General features: G+C 43.7%; 1 protein-coding gene across 1 annotated transcript in view; it reads right to left on the reverse strand.

Moving 5' to 3' along the window:
* KCNU1 (potassium calcium-activated channel subfamily U member 1) overlaps positions 1-20,833 on the reverse strand; it is a gene marked incomplete at its 5' end in the record, with an annotated part of 115,270 nt that overhangs the window by 30,014 nt on the left and 64,423 nt on the right. The window contains 1 exon segment of the mRNA XM_057504953.1: positions 11,497-11,611. Within this exon segment, the coding sequence (XP_057360936.1) occupies positions 11,497-11,611 (115 nt within the window).

The raw sequence follows: 20,833 nt of genomic DNA on the forward strand, positions 1-20,833 counted from the left end.
AATGCTTATATTTCACTGATAAATCAATGTTATAAAAGACCACATGAGAGACATATTTTTATTTGAAAGGAGTTCATTCCTTATGAGTAGCTAGATTTTTTTTTTTTTGGCTGCTAATCAAATACAGAGCCCTTTGTACCTTGGTAATCCAAGGTATTTTGCACTGAATGGTGAAGGACTCTTGGAACAGAGTAAGACCTTACTAGACAAAGATGAGAAGAAAGCACATTTGAGTTACATGCACAGCCCACGGCAGGCAAAGCAGCACGGTGTCCGTCTGGAGAAGAGAATGTGGAACTGTTGGAGTTCTGACAGCTTTTATGACAGACAGGGGCCTGGTGATGAAAGGCATTGTTAACGATTTGATCTCATTCCTAAGGGCACTGAAAAACTACTCAGGGGAAGAAATGCTGTCAACTTTTCATTTTTGATACATCATCCTAAGTGGGGAGACCAGGTCAAAGGCCATGTTAGCAGGGGTCTAGGAAGAGAAGACGGCAGTGTGGGTTGGGACTAGGATTGGAGATGGAAAGGGTGGAGAGATTCAAGATATTTTTAGGGGTAAAATGGAGAAAATAGGAGACCTGTTTGGATTTAGGCGAGACCCCTATCTCAGAGCTTCGGCACTTGGTTCTTCTCACCCTCACCAGGACGGCGAGCCCGGGCGTTAGCTGCTCACGGGTCCTGCTAGGTTCACTGCTCTGCTGTTGGCCTGGCCTTTGTTTTTGCTTCTGGGGGCAGTTAACAGAGGCATGTTCTTCTTACGTCCTTTCAGCTTCAGTGTTCCTGACATGAATGTCTAGCCTTGCACGCAGTGATTCTCGGTGTGAGAAAAGCCAGCCGGGGGTGGCGCTAGATGATGGGTCAGGATAAAGTCTGAAGAGGGCGGCCACCCCCTGAGGTGTTTGGGTCGGTGCCCCCATCACACTCCTATGCTCCGGGCCTGACTGGGCCATTCCTTCTCGACTCTTCTATTATTTCCTGCCTTAGAAAAAGACTATGAGAGCACTCGGTGGCTGGAACAGTAAAATGAGGGACAGTAAAGACGAAGTAAGGGGCAGGTGAAAGGGAACCAAAGGCGGCTCCTCGGATCTGGCAGTGGGGGTGAGAGCATCTGGTGAAGGAGTGAGAACCTGGTTAGGAACCATTTTCCTCGACTTCCCCTCCCTCCAGGCAAGAGAAAGGTTCTAGGTGGGAAGGCCGACCTCGCAAGGCCCTCTAGAGGGAGGACTGTCACCAGGGGTGACAGAGAGAACCTGCTTATGCAGATCGTAAAAACATGTTTCTCCCGTGTTCCCCCTGGTCTCAAATAACCCTTAAGATTTAGAGTATCTGACATGGCTTTTGACGGAAAAACAGATGAATTTTAACTCACGCAGGAGAGTTCCTGCCTGTTGTACTCTTTAGTATGTTCACCTTTTCCAATACAAATTAGCTGTTAACAAAACAAAAAAAACACCTGATATAACCCATGTGGAGGGGTCAGGGCCTTGTGTCACTGCGGGGGCATTTTGTCCTACTTCAGGGTTTGCTCCTGGGTGAGGCTAAGGGACACAGAGGAAATCGGTTACTCTGGGTGGGGCACGGGTGCTCAGAACAGTTCCTGGGCGGCTGAGCTCACAGGCCACACACATACTGGACGTGGTCCTACAAATCCCTCCCAGTTGTCTTTTTACCTCTGAGCCATCTCTAAGTCTCTTGAAACCGGTTTCTAATGCTGATCCCCAAAAAGGGCTCCTCCAAGGATTAAAACAGAAGTCAAGTGAGAAAAAAGGAAACATGGTACATGGTCCTGGCAGCTGAATGCTGGGTATTTAGAAATGTCCAAGAATACTCAGATTTTCCCCCAAATACTGCAAAAGCTGTGCACCAGGCTTGGCTGACTGTAAAATCCAACAGGATACTTCAACTGAAGCACATGTTATGAAAATGTTTTTCATAGAACATTATTTTAAGAACTGGAAATAGTAATGTGCTAATACTTATAATAAAATGTAAATATAAAGGTATTAATTATAATGATCTTATCAATCAATAAATAAAAACTGAACATTTTTATGGTGGAAGAAGACCATTTGCATTGCTCTCAATTACTAAGCCATACCAATGGTTTAAGAGCTACTTTAAATCAAAGTGTGTAAAGTTCTCCACTCCTCTTTTCAGGCTCTTCAAGATCTTTCTGTAAATAGGTATATCTGCTATGAATGTATGTACAGGTACATGTGAAGTATAAATGTATAAAGTAACTCATATACATACATACATACATACATACATATATATATATATATACACATATATGCACAGGTATGTGTGATTTACTCCATTGACTGATTCTCACAGAGCAACACCAGAATCTTTGCCCAAAGAGTAATTTATCCACAATATATGCACTACTGATTCTAAAAAATATGTATTTAAAAATTCTTCCATTATCTAAACTGAACGTTTTAGGAGAAGTTTGAGACTGAAAATGACAGCTTCTCTCCCACTTATAAATTGCTTTATGATTTTCTGTTTGTTTTTTTTTAACTAGCTTTTCCCTACTGGTACCTTATATGCAGATGAGATATAACCATACCTACATTTCATCACAAGGAAACCAGAGGCAGGGACGCGGCAGCCTGTCTGGGTTAAAACTGCAACTGGGATTAGAATCCCAGCCTGGGGAAAAGAGGCGGAGCTTTGCCTGACTCAGGCCAAGGTGCAGAGGCCAGGCCGGGGCAGGTGGTGGTACCTGGGCCGCCCTGTCTGAGGGTAGAACTGAGGGTAGAGGAAACTGCAGGTTTTAAGACAAAATTAAGGGGTTATTTCTTGTCTGTATATAAGAATGCTCCATCTACTCACTGAGGACACAAAACAGAAGGACGTTTTAAAAAACACTTCATTTCCACGTGTTTTAAGGTATATGACGATTGGTTAAAGAGAGATGGGCTTGTAGATAAAAAAGAATGGCGATGACTCTGCTTTTCCAAGGCTTTGAGGACAGCAGAGTAGGTTTCCAGGAAGCCAGCTTATTTAATTTACTTTTTAGCACTATCTGCAGCAATGTTTCAGAGTGAAATAAGCAAAATATCTGTTCCTTTTCATCTGGCAGCAGCAAAGATCTTATTGAAAAAAATAATGAAGAAATATGTAATCCCCATGGTGTAATCCCAGGGTATGGAAACTCACTTCTCTTAAATACCTCCCTCTGGCATAATTGACTTTTCATGTGCATTTTAATAATGGTATTTCAGCAGGTTGCAAGAGAATTTTTTTTTTCTGTTGCTGTTGTTGTGAATTATGGTTTGGGGAAAAAAAAGTGTTGTAAATCTAATTACATTTTCACTTATATTAACAAGTCAGCACAATCTTCCAGCATGCTTGCCAAGCAATTCCAGTATTTACAGCTGACCTAACTGGTTGTGGGGTAGAAGCGATGAACAGTATTTTATTGCCCTGATGGCTGCGTATGTGCTGAAGACGGCGGCTAAGGTGTAAAGCTACCCGGCGACCCTGAAGTTCTGCCTGCCTGCTGTTTGCCTTCAACAAGCTGGAGGGCAGGACGGCATGCAGGGAGGGAATGGAAAGTGGGTTCCAGACTGGGGAGTGAGGAATTTTGTTAAAGATGCCTTTTCTTAGTCCTTGGCAAGGAAGATTTTCCCAATTATTTGGGGACTGTTACAGACTCAAAAGCTAACTTGTTCTTGGTAGGGGGGAAGGAAAAGTTAGCAATAATTGCATGAACGCCAATAATTTGTTGGGTAAGTATCCCCGATATCTGATGCTGAGTTGAGGACATTTATGGTCCTATCTTTGATTTTCACTATCAAAGGTACTGGTGTCATTCGGAGTTCAGCATGGGTCTAACACAGGCTAGAAATTTTTATATCCTCACGTGCTTAGACAAAAGGCTAAAAGGAAGCGAGCAGCCTTGGGAGGATGCTTCCTGGGGAGACAGGAACTGGGTCTACCTCTCACATCACAGAACGTGCGTCCTGCTGCAGTCCTGCCACCCCAGATGAAACTGAACTGAAATTTATCTCTGAGTCCTCTGTCTTTCCTACTCAGGCTATTGATGTTCACACAAATGGAGAATGCCAGTAAAATTTTAGCAGAAAGCTGCTTTGAGATGAGATTTTAGACCACGGGTTCAACTATTGTGTGGGACGATCCTGTCTTCTGTGTCGTGATCACTGCCAGCATTCACTGAGTGCTTGCTCTCTCCTAGGAACTTCACCGGGAGTCTTACACCCAATCCTCCCATCAGTCTTACGAGATTGGTGCCACTGGTTTTACAGATGAGGAACAGTAAGTGGCTTGCTCGTGATTACAGAGCATGGAAGTCACCGAGCTGAGGTCTGATGGCTAATGGTTTATACTTCTAGAGTTCTACCATAGTCAAGGGTCTGGGTGGCCTCTTTTATCATTCTTGCTGCAGCTGAATAACTAACATGCCACAGCAAACAACAGACTTTGAGGTGTGCTTTTAGACACACCCAGGAAGCCTCACCGAATGGCCCCAAAAGTTGCATTTCTCATTCTGGTTGATGCCTGAGCTCCCCCAGGGAGCATTCTGTTCCTCAGTCCTTGATTCTTGAGGAAAGAAGAGCTACCTTTGGAAGGACTAATATTTTAAACTTCTGTTTCTACAAAGGATGGTTCAAATCATAGAGGTTGATGGGGACAGTAAATAGCTGGGGACTGAGTCCCTGAGAAGGGGTGATGGCAGGGGTCAAACAGACAGCAGCAAAGCATGAAGAATGGAAAGTCTACACCCATTGTCTACTTGATAGCTTATCCCTGGAAATTATGTCAGCTGTGTCCTTAGTCCTTGAAAAGAGTTTTACTTAGAAACACTGGCTGAGCTTCCCAGAATCTTCACCTTGTCTTGTCGAGCTGGTCTTTTATGCATGACCCTAAACAGACAAGGTCTCATCCCTGCTTTTTAGATGTAAGTGACGGAATGAAAATATGTAAAAGCTAGTAATGACTCAATGCAAATAAACATGCATACTCAGTAAATGGCCAGTTGTTGTGCTGTGATACTTATTCCCATGCCATGAGGGCTGCTTCCTCATCTTACCACCCAGCCAAATCGATGGAGATTCCCATACCCGCAAGTCCTAGGAGAATCTGCCTTCATTTTTCTTAAGATCTGTCCACAGACCACAGAGAGGTTTAAAAAGGGCCTTTGTCCCTCCTTTATTACAGCCGTCTAAGCTAGTCAAACAGGGGGAGGGCAATGAGAGTAAGGGAAGGGATATATTGAATTTTCCAAGGTATTACCGGATTCTTTTATTTGTCTTTATTTTTAGGTAATAAAATATTGTTTGTGAGCCTAAAGAACTCATTTATTCAACTATGCATTAGATGAATTATTCTTCAATAAACATGGTACTTTGCTAGAGTTGTGGCACATTGCTTCTCAGAGATTGGATTTTTGCCTATAGACAGAACACAAGAACTAGGAAAGAGGTATGTAGAGGGCTTAAAGGAAAGTATCTACTATGCTTGCCAAATCCTCATTCTTCTATTCCCTGTCACCCTAACTCTTTCACCTGTCTTTGGGACTGAGGCTTGTTGTGCTTAAAAATATCATTTCTATACGTGCTGATGTATGTCAATCTGTATCCCTACCCCCATACCTATGCCTATAACTATATACGGGTACATTTGTATTACTGTTTGCTTTGGACTTTGTATTAAGCTTGACAAAGACGCTTACTAAACTTCATGGCTGATGCCCCTGCAAGTGATTCCTCCCTACCCAAATACCACAGAAGGAAATGAGGAAGGCATCCTCAGAGGTTCTGGAATCCCAGGTAGGAAACCACAGGACTGAGAACATAAGCACTACTTGAGTTCTTGGAGAAAGGTGACTCTGGAAGATAAAATGCTAGTGATACAATATTAAGCAAATGTGGATTTCTAGAAAATGATTTGAAGTCCTACAGTCAGGGCATATTCACTCAGTGTGTATGAATCAAAGAATACTTCTGACTGACCAGTTATGAATTATATCATACTCAAATAGAAAATTCTGTGCTTGTCTAGAGGAGTCATTTTAAAAGCTTAATATGAAAGAAAGGAAAAAAATAATGGTCTCAAATAATCTCATATGAGCAGCTACTGTGGAAAGCTCAGATAGGATGTGGAGAAAGAAGAAGAGCCATGTCTGGTGACTCATATACAATCTTATTCCCCTGGAAAGATCCTGGAAACTGGTCCTCAGTAGGAGTTCGGGTGTCACTGAGGCTAGAAGATGGTGTCTCTCTTGCCTGGATCATCGGGGGCACAGAATTCAATAAGGTGTGCAGAACTGAGAGCAAAGAGGAAGGAAGGATCCAGCCTCCTTTCCTAACAGTGTGTGTGTGTGTGTGTGGTGGAGGGGGCTCAGCAGCTGGAAGTGAGAGGGTGAGAGGTCTTGGGCCAGATGTTTCAGGAGTCATGCCTGGGCATAAATTATGTGGGGCTGCTAGTGGGTGGGCACAAGAGAAACAACTTCTCCCCGCTGGGTGGGTTTCCCCAAGTCCTTACGGTGTGTGCCTCTTACACTAACAAGCTTCCGGCCTGGCAGAGGCTCTACATGCAGTCCTTCTGGACGGACTGTAATTTGTTCAGAAACTGAAGACTGCCATGGGATCAGCTGAGCTGGAAGGCACTGGGAAACAGCCAAGGAAGGAGCAGGTCTGCCATGGACAAGAGTGTTCTGCAGGGGGAATGGCAAGCCATAGGCAGACCCAGACATGGCGAAGGGACTGTTCCAGAGGAGGCACCTCATCACAGACCCTCACTGAACACCTTGCTGACCGGGCCCCACTGAGCTGAGGGTCTGTGGACAGTGAGTAGTAAGCAGACAGTGAATGACATTTTGGAAGGTCTTAAACTTCAAACCCTCCACCACTGAATGAGAAAGAAATGGCTGCAAAAGCATGGAAATCAGAGAGCCAGGATAATGAGGGCAGAGGGGGATGGGAGAACAGAACAACGCTGTCAACCCTTTCCACTTGCTCCGACTTCGCCATGCATTAGGCACTACATCACTATGTGAAAACTGATCCATTTCATCTCATTCACTCCTTGCAACATTTCAGTTATTTAGGTTCTAATATGATCTCTACTTTGCAGATGAGGAAACTGAAGCTTAAATGTTTCTAAAGAAGATGGTGATCCAGGGCTTCATGCCTGCTATAGAGGCAGTGCTCATGGGTGGTGTTTGTGGGCCACCTGAGCTATAAAGACCTAAGGCTGGGTTACACATTAGGAAAGAGAGAAAAAATAACAATCATGGTGTCTGATATCTCCGGAAGAATAATGGGAATATGAAGATAAATTTGATGTTGCAAATATGATCTTGGTGACAGGTTTTCCAAAGACATAGCGGACAGGGAAGTTATGTGGGGAAGTATTTAGGTATCAGTGTGGTCTGTGAGAGTCGGATTAAACAGACCCAGAGGGAGGATTTGCAGGGGAGGGCTGATATGCCCAAAGAAGACAAATCTCTTTACTAGAAATGGCTTTCTCTCCTGACCCAGATCCATCATACACTGCTTGGAAAAATCTCTGCCTCTCCTCGTTTCACTGAGTATCTGTCAACATCTACTTGAGTTTATAAACACCTACTGTTAAAAATACTGCAAGTGTGGTTATTGTGTTACTGGTCATTTGTAGCATATTATAAATTACTTGTATCTAAATCTCTTCCTTCTAACATTTGTTTAAGATCAGTTTTACTGAAGAAGTTAATTTTGATAGAGAGGAGATGGAGAATAGTAATAACTATAGAAAAAAAAATGGGCAAAACTCACCCGGGGTGGTCACAGGAGAGAAATTGGAAGTGAGGACAAAGGAGCCCCAGGAGTGGCTGAAATACATTTTTATGTCATAAAATTATTCATGGCCTAACTTTATCACCCTGAAGAGGAAGAGGAAGAGGAAACATTCATTCTTTCTTTCTCATATTATATGACCCCTCAATTTAAGAACACAGAACTCAGGTGAATTGAGCTAGGGTTTATTTATGTACTCAACACATACATATTTGACTACCATCGGTTAGATAGACTTCTGTGTGCTATAGTCTTGAGTACCTAGTTGCTATTTATAACACTGCTTATTCTATGAGAAACAAAAGACCCGAGGGATGTCGTGGAATATTGGACTCTAACGTTTGTGTAAGTGAGGGCTATCTGTATGGCTTCAAGTGCTAAAAACAGAAGATAGTATGGTCTGAACTTAACCAGAAAACCCACTGTTGGCCTGAAGATTACATTTTTAAATGCAAGCCCACTGTCAGCAAAACTATAAATAATTGCATGATGTTTTTGGAACAAGTGTTAATACTGTTAGCACATCAAAAATGGATTACAAATAGCACATACCACACATTTTAGGTATTTTATCCCAGTAATGCTTAGTTGAATCTACTAAGCCATCAAGTCTATGTTACCACTCATTGTTGTTGCCCAGGACACATGTTTGCCTGTTTGTGAGCTGGAGTTATCTTTGCCTGCAAAAAAAAAAAATATCCCACAAAATAACCTGTATTCTATAGTACTAACTGGCACAGAACCCCTTTAAAAGTACATTTATGTCAGCTGAGCTAACCAACTCCACTGATGAACTATCCCAGGGATTCACCCCCAAATGGTGCGCACCTACTGAGGCATGTTCCACTGTCTAATCAACAGTATGGCCCTCTTCAGGTTTTTTAAGCTCTGTAGTTCAAGTGAACATACCTTGCTTTTGAATTAAGAGAGCAAGAGAATTAAGCATCATCTTTAGAAATGATCTGGATGGGTCACTCTATCACTATCTCTGACCTCCTTAACGGGATTTTATAGCATATTCAGAGTCACACACACACACACACAGCCAGTTGTAGGGCTGATAGGCTCACTCTGTACATGGACCAGACCATCTGGGTTAACTCTCCTTTTAGATGCCTGCTTTAGACCATTTCCTTATTTATCATAGACAATGGGGGAATTAAAGACAATGGGAAATATACCTTTCAGTTAAATTAATTTGTTTTTATAGCTGTGCAAAAGAATAGTGGGAAAAGTCTGTAAGCTAAATGGCTAAAACTACATTTAAGGGTTTTCTGTGGCTTTGATTATCTATGACTTGCCAATCCTCTATTATTACAGAGAAGACAGGGGAGAGGGCAAATGAAGCAAAAACATGGTTGGAGAACTTATCACATGCATTGTCTTTGTAGTGTCAAAACAGTTTTCAAATTTGTACATTTTTATAACAGGATTGCATTAACATAACATGATGTACACACACATATACACATGTGCATGATATGAACAGTCAAGAATGTATTCTTGAGAAACCTGAGCAGCTATTTCTCACAATACTCTATCACACACATCCATGCCTCCAGTCCAGCTACCTGGTACACGGAAGGCTGCATATTCCTCGTTACAGACTAAACAGGAGATGAGATTCCCCACTGTTCTACCTTTTCAAATCCCACTTCCCCAGGAAACTTTCTGGAACAATCCATCCAACCCTCATTGACAAAGTGCATCTTTGACCTCCTGCCAGAATCATTAATGTTGCACTTGAAGGAATGCTGCCTTATTTGGCCTTTGATTTATTTTATAGGAATTCATCTGTTTAACTAGCTAGATTGCTTGGGGGTTGAAACATGATTTCCATATCTACAAATGCACTACATGCGCACTGCCTACTTAGCCCACAGCCGTACTCAATGAATGCCAATATACCAACCCCTTGAAAAGAAAAAAAGAATTATCTGCAAATCTCAGTGTTAGTCTATAGCTGTTTTGTTGTTGAGAGCAAGACAAAAATCTGAATTCCTGAAATTCCACAGCCCCTTTCCTCAGAACAGTTCTTAATCCTTTCCCATAGATTATCTGTTTTATAAAATCCTGGAATGGAAGGCCAGGAAGGGCAGAAACTGTGATTCCCAGGACTTTACATTCCTCTTAGAAAGTGTTCACGTGAAGTGGTGGCACCTTTGTGGCTCTCAGCGGTGGACACCTGCCTCACCTGTGGGAGAGGCACAGCAGAACATGTTAACCAAACCCAGAGTCGCCAGTTAAAGAGAAATATGATTCTTCATGTAGTGAAAGAAGTGAATTATGGCAAAAACAAGATCATGGATTTATTTCAAAATCCACACTATTGGAAGATTCTGTACTTATTAAATATGCAGTCTAACTTTGTACACTTTCCTAGCTATATTGATAATTGCAATAATAAGAGACATTTAATGAGCATTTACTCTTATCAATCAAGCAAAGTGCTTTTAATATCCAATCTCAGTCAGATGTTAAAAAAAAACCTACAAAGTATTCATTATTATTATATTCATTTAAGATACCAAAACCGAGACACCTAGAAGTAAAGCAGCTTGGCCAAGAACACACAGCTTAGAGCCACCTTACATTATATAATGCCAGAAAATAACAACTGTGCTCTGCTGATAATACAATATTTAATGGTAGACAGTCACAATTCTCAATCACTGGAGATTTTCCTCGTATATTATAGCTTCTAAACTGAAGTGTTGCCAACATATTACAGAGTTATCCACAACAAAGCTTGGAGTGAGAGAACTTCTATTTAAAATCAACTCAACAGATCACCCCAGCCCTACCCTCCAACCCTTCATTCTGGTTAATCAATGTTGTAATGTACTAAGGGGCTGCAGGGAAAAGAGAGTGGGGAGAGGCGGAATCTGTTGAACCTATTTTACAGAATCAAAAACAGAGGCAATCTCAAATGATTTCCTTCATTTGTGGAGTATAACAACGAAGCAAAACTGAAGGAACAAAACAGCAACCGACTCACAGACTCCAAGAAGGGACTAGCGGCTACCAAAGGGGAGGGGTGGGGGAGGGTGGGAGGGGAGGGAGGGAGAAGGGGATTGAGGGGTATTATGTTTAGTATACATGCTGTGGGGGGGTCATGGGGAAGACAGGGCAGCACAGAGAAGGCAAACAGCGAATCTGTGGCATCTTACTACACTGATGGGCAGTGACTGCAATGGGGTATGGGGGGGACTTGATAATATAGGTGAATGTAGTAACCACATTGTTTTTCATGTGAAACATTCATAAAAGTGTATATCAATAATACCTTAATAAAAAAAACTAACAGAAAAAGAAAAAACAGAGGCAATCTCATGATCCACCAGTTGGAAATAGGGAATGGATTAATAATAGAAAAGCTAATTGAGAGTATTTTGAAATTCTGCACCAACCCACATTTCTGGAAGGCCTGAAAGGTGATCTGAAAGACATCAGGGTTCATAACCTTTGCTCATCATAGGTTAAATTTATAGCTGTTGCCTGCGGGAATATTCACTCAGCTTAATGATCCTGGGAAGGGTTGGGGTGAACTTGTGTTGGTGAGCAACAATTTCACTGGTCACTATAGGGGCTGACAAAGTAAATATTCTGCTTCAACTCAAATTTTTATTGCTCAGTGATTCCCAGAAAATCATGGAGTGCAAGGGCTCCTAGGAGCTCTTACCTGGGGGCGATGCTCAAGCTGCCCCCCATTTTTGACTGCTCCCTTGGAAAAGAACCCCTCGGTGTGGCAGACGAGAATTCCTTCTGGCTGCTCTTCTTTTTAATCGGTGTTGCATCTGCTCTGCACAGGATCTGAGTGAGCCGGCGGGATACCTTTCCCGAAGCACTGCTGGACCGTGCCTGGCGGCCGAGCCCTTTCCAGGCCCTTGGCTGGGGAGAGGTGGGGGATCCTTCCGTGCAGACTACTGAGCTACAGTTCTTTCCCTTTCCCCCCCACAATGTGGACCCTATGGGCCTTTGTTGAAAAAAAATCTTTTTTTAAACTGACATACATACAATAAATAAAATGCACAAATCTTAGTGTACAGCTTGATGAAATTTTGACATGTATACACACATAACCATCACTAAGATCAAGATATCTAATATTTTTCTTTGTTCTACAGTTTTTTTTCAGCTACAGTTCTAAGATGATGAACTGTAGAAAACTCACTCTCTTCTACAGAGTGAGAGAGCGGACGGCAGATGACTGGGGATTCTGGTAGTCATTTGGGGTGTGCTTGAAAGAAGTACCTGTCGAGGTGCTGGGATGCCTCTCTAACCCATCCCGCCTGCCGTCTCATCCACAAGCGCAGCATCCAGGAAGCCTTCCCGCTCCAGGCAGGGTCTACAGCCACGGCAGGACTCTAAGAAAGGGTCCCGATACAAGACCCTTTCTCTGTGTGCAGACACCGCTCAGACTGCAATTCATTCTTCTCAGATCTATTTCCTCCTTTTACTTTATTTGCCCTTCAAGGTTTCCTTTATTATTCATTCTAACTTTTGGAGACACTTGATCTGACATGGGATATGTCTCAAAAGAGTTGTGAATTTCCAAAGCTGGAAATAACACAAAAGCAAGTAATTATCTCATCTGCAAAATGGGAAAAATACTGACTTTAAAGGGTGACTGCGAAGATAAATGTAAGAATGGTTGAAATGCAATATTTACACGGGCAACGTGAAGCTGCCTCAAGATGGAAAAACCCTGACACATGAGCCATTACTTCTTCCTACACCCGTCTGTTGGTACTAATCATGCCACTCTTATTTCAGAACCTGGATTCCACCTAGGAATCCTTTAACACACAGGGCTAAGAAGCCATTGCTGGTCAACAAGAACTCGCACTAAGTACTTCTACTCTGCAGGGACCCTGCATTATCTGCTTGCCTGAGCCTGACTGCTGGGGTTCAGTGGGGAGATTGCCCAAGAAGAAGGACAAGGAGATGGCAAAGTCAAAGAGGTGCCACCACTGCTGGTCTTCCTCCTCTGCCCACCCCAGTGGAGAGAAGAGACATGACCTTTTTCCTTCTGGTCAATTTAAGAATCATCGCTGCACTCTGACGATGGACAGTTCAGGTGGAACAAGGCTTTAAAACCATGCATCACCAGGTTTTGGACAACAGAAAGAGCCACAAAAACATCTCAGTACCCCTCTCCTTTTGATGTAATTCTTTCTGAACCATTCTAACCCACAGAAAGTATCGAGTCGGGAAGAAGAGGGACATTCTTCGGGTATGTGACTGGTTGGCTTAGATCAGCGGGAATGGCACCACGGGGGTGCGCTGAGAGCCAGGTCTGGAACAAGACTGCTCCGGGCCTGTGATCCTCAGAAGCCTTCACTTACATGCAGAGGGTGACTCGCGTTTCCTTATTTCCTGGATACCTTTCGCCCTGCGGGGAATGGCTCAGGAGGGAAGGTCTGAAGGAAAATCTGAGTGAGGGCTAATGTGTTACCAGCTGTCAGGGTGTAGGCTAGCCAGCTCTGTACACATGACAGAAACTGAGCTACGGAACATGAAAGGCAACATGCCCCAACTGGCTGGGGAACAACGGAGCCCCCCGAAGCCTCTTTGCTTTCTCAAAACCTAACTCTCCAGCCAGCAGGGGGCAGGTATTACAGAGAGGGCTGTGGGGATGGAGGTAGAGGGGGAGGTGAGTGCTAGGTACGAAACTCTCACAATTTGTGCTATTGAGTCTTCCCTCATGCTATTTTTAACAAAAATCTCTTCCAAAAACTCATTAGTGATTAGTGTAGTTCTGGAAGCTTTCATAATTATGGCAGTAGATGCAGTATGTGCGTTGGAAAAAGCAGTCCACATGAGGGCTGGTGTGGGCCCTGGCTGGGTGCTGGGCGCATGATGCTGAAAGATGAATGGGCCCGCGTGATCTTCTTCGGTCCCTTCTAACCCTCAATCCAAAAAAAAGTCTAAGTGTTCTCTCTACCTGGACATAGACAGAGCAGTTCTCCTTTCCATCTCCCTCAAGAAATCTTATAGTTCACACGAGTGAAAGTAATTCCTATGTTATTTGGATAATTCTGAATCTGCTCCAATTTGCTACCAAACTAAGTTGCTGCAATTAATTACAAAAAACTTGGTATTTGCCAGGCATTGTGACACACCTGAAAAGTGACAGCATTTTTAAGAGCCACTGCTCTTAGGAGATGAAAAGGCAGCAGGACAGCAGATCAGACCAATGCCCTACCTTGCAAACTAGGGATAATGTTCATATATGGTCAGTTTTTAAATCTACATAGCTGCTCATGATCAGAACTTTATTTGTGAAACATTATTACAGCCATGAGAGATGGCATGGGTTGGCATGACAAGCGGCTAGATCCAGGGAAACTGGCTAGGAAGGTATTGCAATCACGGGAGTGAGAAATAAGGAGGGCCACAGCCAAGGGGAGATGGATGCTAAGAACTGGAGAAAATGAAACCCCAGGATCAACTACAGGATTAGAACAATAGCAGTTGTCATGGATATAGGAATACAAGATATTTGTGTATGGTCTTCGTGGATTTCATACCAAATTGCTTTCCTTTTTATTGAATTCAGTGGACATGTGAACCCTGACCCTGCTTTAGAGAAGAGACATAAGAGCACCTACTCTTGTGCCTCCCGAAGGCCACTGGTGCAGGACAGTGCAGCCTGGACCTCGCAGCTGCTTAGGGAGCCGAGTCAGGGAGACCAGCCCGTAGATGCATTCGGGTAGTTACACCTCAACCCAGGTTTGAAATTCTCCCAAGGGAACACTGGCTGGGTGACTCCCTCCTCAAAGAGGTCAGTTAGTCTTGTTTATGAAAAAAGGGACCCAGGACCAAAACTAAAGAGAGCTATGAAGTAAGGTAAATTCAAGTTTGGACCATCTCTTCAAACCATGTCTTACTGTGTCTTCCTGTCCCCGACTCCCTTCACACCCTCCTTCCAATTTCCTTTTCCTAACTCCCCTCTCCCTTAGGTGCGACTCCATCACAAAGTGAACGTGAGGACACGAAAACGGTTCTCAGCGAATGAGGATCAGGGCAAGTTGGAAACAGCTTCCCTTTGGGCCACTTTCCTACTGCCCCTCCCTCCACTCACCGCAGACAGACCCCTATATGCTCCTCCCGGGTTGAGAACCACCCCTGAAGCCTGAGGCACCAGAGAGTTCCCTGGCTAACTACCAGGCAGGGACCTGCACAGCTGGGGCTGGGGAAGATCCTGCCCAGTGAGTGATCTAATCGCACTAGGCAGAAAGGCAAAAAGGCAATTACTCCTGCCCTGAACGCAGCCCTCCTAGCCTCCATGCTCTGAGCGTAAAAACTATCAGGGCGGGGGGTAAAATACGTATAACCTACTAGGGCTTCTCTGCCAGTTCTTCCTCCATCTGTAATTCATTGATGAGAAAAGAAAGGAAATGCTTTTTGAGTTCACATTCCCACGGGTAATATAATAATTATCATATATGAAATACTATTTGCCAGGCACTGCTCTGAATGTTTTTTTATATTAATATCCTCAATTTGTATACTCCCTATGTATTAATATTCTGATTTAATCCTCTGAGGTATGTAATAGTATATCAACATGTTACAGAAATCTGAAGCATACTGAGAGGTTTAATAACTTGCCTCAAGTCACACAACTAAGAACTAAGGGACCAAAGCAGAATTCATGTTTTTAACCACTGTACCAGGCCGCCTCTCTGAAATGTTGGATTATGAGCTGAAGTGGAGAAACTCTGGTGTGGTCCCAATTTGGGAAAATGGAAGTAATCAAAGGAAGAGAGAATATAAAGCACAGAGCACCAGAATTGGGAAGGGCCATGGAGAGGAGGAGGTCTGCCTTGTTTGGAAATGATACTGAAAGGTAACATGTCTTGCCTGAACCCCAGCTAATCTGTTAATTCAAATCTTCTGAATTCTCACTGAGTACAGGAGGAGGAAGAAACTGGTGGGGCCAAGCAAACCTAATTAGCTCAATAAAGATAATTATTTGAAGGGGCTGGACTGGGGATATGCTTCATCTGGCTTTGAAACGTGAAATATTCAGCCTGAAATTCGTACTCATCTAAAGTCAGGACATTTTCTATCTTGTCATCTATTGGTAAATTCCTAAATCCTTTCTGGAAGTTAACCCGCTGGGCGAATTTCCAGATATAATCATGACGTTAAATCTGTGAGACTGAGCAGTCCTCTTCCACAGCGATCACCTCTAGCACGGTTTTGCCAGAACCAAGTCTCCAGGCTTAAATTCACTTCCCAGCCCCAGACGCGTGAGCATTTCATGGTGCTCTGCTGCCACCGTCTGGCTAACTCGAGTCAAGGCCCGCTGACTGCTATTTCAGAATCCTGCTAACAAATTAGTTAGTTCTCCGGGATGCGGTGGGATAGGTTTGGTGGGAGTGTCGACTGAGGATCCCTAGATCCCCCATCGACTGAGGATGCCCCTCCTGAGGGCAGGAAGAAATCGTTCTGGTGTGAGAAGAATGAAAGCTTCTGAGAAATGTGATGACTACATCGAAGATCAAACACTAGACTGAGCACTGGAAGTCATACTAAATTATTCCCTAGAGACTTCAAAGTACATGTCACAGAAGTGGGTACAAATATGAAGGCAGAGGTTTCCTTCCTCTTTATATAGAAATTTTCCCTCTTGATAAAGCAACTGTCTGCTTTAAAATATTTATACTAGAAACCACACTTAAAAGTCAGCTTAATAAAGGGGTGATTACTCTTTTTTATAAAACATTGCTGTTTTGGAAAGTGACAGCAGTGCATGCACATGAGTGTGCATAATTTATCTGCAAAAGTTTCATTTGTACGCTGTCTTTACAGGGATATGGTGAATATGTGAAACCTGCTAAATTCTCTTCTAGTACACAGCTGTGTGTAGTGAGATGATGCTTTTGATGTATAATGTTTTCTTTCTTATTCACACCTTCTTTATTGGGATATTTCTCCTATTTAGCCAGCTTCACCCATTGCCTCAAGAGACATTCATACTGTTGTAGAATGCAAAAAGAGTCAATGTTTAACTTTTGAATCTAAAATAGGATCTCAAAGCCTGTCAAATGAAGATATTCTTCAGACTCAAGCATTTGGTTGTGAACCCCACAGACAATAGGGATTTCAGGAAATTGCATAAGAATAACTTCTTTCTACACCCAAAACTGTTGCATATTTTCAAGGCAAAATCAAAAGATTGAGAGAAAATACAGACAAGCGCCTTTAGTTCTGCGTGTGGAAGCTCCATGGACCTCGGAGAAACAATAGCTAGTGAAAATGATTATAACACACACACGTTTAAATTCTTTAGAAATTGTCTTAAGGGCATATAGCAAATGAAGGAAATTTATTTGAGAAATTACACTGTACCTTAGGAGGAACGGCAAGGGCCACAGACACTCGAGCCACAAACCGCTTTCTCTGCTCCAACCTTCCCCCGCCCCCGCCCCCACCAAGTGGGACGGACGCTGCCTTCTGGGTAAGGGTGCCCCAGCTCGCAGCGCTCCCTCTCCCCGGACACCCAGCCAAGGGCTCCAGCCCGTCTCTGGGAGGGGCAGGGCGCCAGCATTTCCCACTCCTCCAGCAGCAGTTGCAGAGGCTGCGCCCCAGGTGAGCACAGCAGGAGGATGGAGGCTCCTTCCTCCCCCAGCTCTCACGGGGCGGAGGCCCTGCCCAGCCATCGCGGGGTGGAGAGAGGGGTACTGACCACCCTGTCCCCAGCTCACATCCCCAGAGGGAGAGGCAAACCAAGGAGAACAGAGGCTACCACCAGGGCCCAGGGGCTGCTCAGAGGCAGGTGTGTCGCTTTGCGAGGAGCGGACCGCTCTCCCTGCAGTGGAGCAGCGGCTCAGTGATTTGCCCAGAGAGGCAGAACAGGGAGCTCGGAAGCCCCTCCCGAGGGTAGTGGCTTCATCTGGAACGGAGTTTGGAGAAGTCCAAACTCACTGGTGCTCTTGAACACAGCGGCGATTTTGGTGGCAAACAATTAAGTGGAGGCTGGAAGCTCCATGAAAGCAACAAGGTAAACCACGGTGAACCGGGAAAAGAGAAGGCTAATAAGTGCTCTCTCAGGGTCAGAACAAACCTCAAAAACTGGTCTCAAAAACGACTGCAGCAAAGGGGTGCACATCTAACTGGATAACACTGTAGAGCAATAGACGCCCCAGGTTATTGTCAAAATTACAGAGTAACCTGCAGCCAGTTAGTGTAGCCTAAGAGCGGGGTGGGTTGCCAAGAGGCAGAGAGCTAAACAGAGAGACAGGGAAGGGGACGATTAGAAAGAGCCCAGTTAACACCACTGTCCTCCCCGGATGACTACGCGCAGGCCCAAGGCTGCCCACCCTGATGACAGGCAACACTGGAGGCTTCACAGCGCAGGGGAAACAGATTCCCAGGACAGTCACCTACCAACTAACCAAACAAGCAATGACAAAGCCTTGGTGCCTAGAGTTGCTACAATATATTAGCTCAAGCATAGTTTTCTAGAAACAGGAAAACATGAAACATACACAGGCGTAAAAAACGCAAACAACAGAAATTGCCCAGCAAGAGTCCTAATGTCAGCCTCAGTGGAGGAAGTTTTCAGAGCACCTATCACAGATGTGTTCAAGAGCTAGAAAACCATGATTCAAGAAGTAAAGAAAAGCATGATAACAATGTCTCTTCAAAGAGACAATATCAATAAACAGAGAGAAATTATAAAAAAGAACCAAATGAAATTCTACAGTTGAAAAGTACACTAAATGGAAGTTACTCAACAGAGGGGTTAATGGACCAAATGGTGTCCCCCTAGAATTCACGTCTACCTGTGACTTCAGAATGTGGCTACTGTGGACTGAACTGTGTGTGTCCCACTCAAAGTCGTACGTTGCAGCCCTAACTCCTGATTTGACTGTATTTGGAGACAGGGCCTTTACAGAAATAATGAAGGCTAGTGGGTCATAAAGGCAGGGCCCTGATCTGCTAGATGAGTGTCCTTATACGAAGAGGAGGAGAGAGCAGAGCCCACTCTCTCTGCCATGTGAGGATGGAGGAGGTGGCCATCTGTAAGCCAGGAAGAGAGCCCTCGCCAGTGCCTTGGCTGACACCTCAACCTTGAACTTCTCAGTCTCCAGAACTGAGAGGAAACAGATTTCTGTTGTCCAAGCTCCCTGGTCCATGCGGTTTTGTTCTGGGCTTAGCTAATACAGAGAATGGACATGGCGTCTTTGCAGATGTAGTTAGTTAAGGATCTCAAAATGAAATCATCCTGGATTTGGGGTGATGTCTAAGCCTAACGACTGGTGTCCCTGTAAGAAGAAGACACACAGACATGCAGGAGGGACAGAGGAAATGCCTGCAGATGGAAGCAGAGACTAGAGTTATGCTGCCACCGGCCAAAGAGCATCAGGAGACACAGAAGCTGGAGGAAGCAGGGCAGGACTGTCCCCAAGAGCCTCTGGAGGAAGCGTGGCAGGGCTGGTGCCTAGATGTGAGACTTCTGGCCCCAGAACTCTGAGGGAATAATTTTCTGTTGTTTTAAACCACCCAGTCTATGGTCATTTGTAATGACAGGCCTAGGGGATGAATGGAGGGGCTTTTGGTTGGCAGAAAATGCCCCCCTGCCCAAAGATGTCCACATTCTAATCCTAATCCTAATCCTAATCCTAAAGAGGTTCTAGGGGAGGCCCTATTTCCTTTCCTTTTCCAGCTTCTGCAGGCTCCCCATATTCTTTGCCTTGCGGCCCCTTCCTCCATCTTCAGTCGGCAGAATAACACTTTCTCTCTCTCGATGTGCTTCCATCACAAGGCTTTTGCTCTCATGTATGCCTTCCTAGTACAAGGGCTCTTGTGATTGCATTAAGACTCCACAGAGAGGATAGAGGATCTCATCTCAAAACCCTTAATATAATCACATCTGCAAAGTTCCTTTTGCCATATAAGGTAACATTCACAGGGGTTGGGGTATGGATATCTCTGGGGGCTGTTCTTAGCCTATTACAATACACATCCAAAGATCTCAGTGTAGTCCAAGTAGAATAAACACAAAGAGATCCAGACACAGACAGATCATAGTAACAATGCTGAAAGCTGGAGACAAGAAAAAAAACCTTCAAAGCAGTGAGAGAAACAAAACATGATGTACAAGTGAAACCCAATAAGATTAACAGATGACTTCTCATCAGAAAGAATGGAGGCCTGAAGGCAGTAGGAAGACATATTGCAAGTCCTGAATGAAACAAAACTGTAACAAAGAATTCTATACCTGGCAAAACTATCCTTCCAAGATGAAGGGTAAAGTAGACATTTTAATATCAATAAAAACATGGAGAGTTCATTGCTAGCAGACAAACCCTACAAGAAGTACACTAATAAGGGTCCTTGAGTTTGAAATGACAAGATACTAGGCAGTAACTCAAATCCACAATAAGCGATAAAGAACATTGGTAAGGGTGTATGTACATAAGTAAATATAAAAGAGAATCTAGGATTTTTTTCTCTTTGACTTAAATGATGATTATATAAAGCAATAGTTATATATCTATGCTGATGGGTACCTATAAAGATATAATTTCTGATGATTAACAACACAAAAGGAGGAAATGGAACTATGTGAGGATAAAGTTTTTGTATACTATGGAAATTAAGGTGTTAGCTAATGCTACAACGGCAACTATATTGCAATGTAAATATATCAAATCCATTCATTATACACTTTAAATCTACACAATGTTGCATGCCAAATACATCTCAATAATTTCTTTCACATGAATGGTCATGAGGACCAACCAAGCAGTCAGATACAGGCTGAACTTGGTGATTGAAGCTGGGAAGATCAGTGTGATGTAGTGAAAAAGCAACAGGCTGAAAGCCAGCATTCCTGGCTCGAGTTGGGAGATGCCTCCAACTGGCAAGTGACTTTGGACATTACTGAACTCATCTACCTGGCCTGTGAAGGAGCTGAGCTAGATAACTAGTTAAGGTTTCTCTGAGATCTGAAAGCCTGATTCTCAGGTGTTGTATGCCCAGTGGGGGAAGTGTCTGCC

The sequence above is a fragment of the Manis pentadactyla genome, chromosome 7 (assembly GCF_030020395.1).
Source record: "Manis pentadactyla isolate mManPen7 chromosome 7, mManPen7.hap1, whole genome shotgun sequence".
In the NCBI taxonomy this organism is placed as follows: Eukaryota; Metazoa; Chordata; class Mammalia; order Pholidota; family Manidae; genus Manis; species Manis pentadactyla.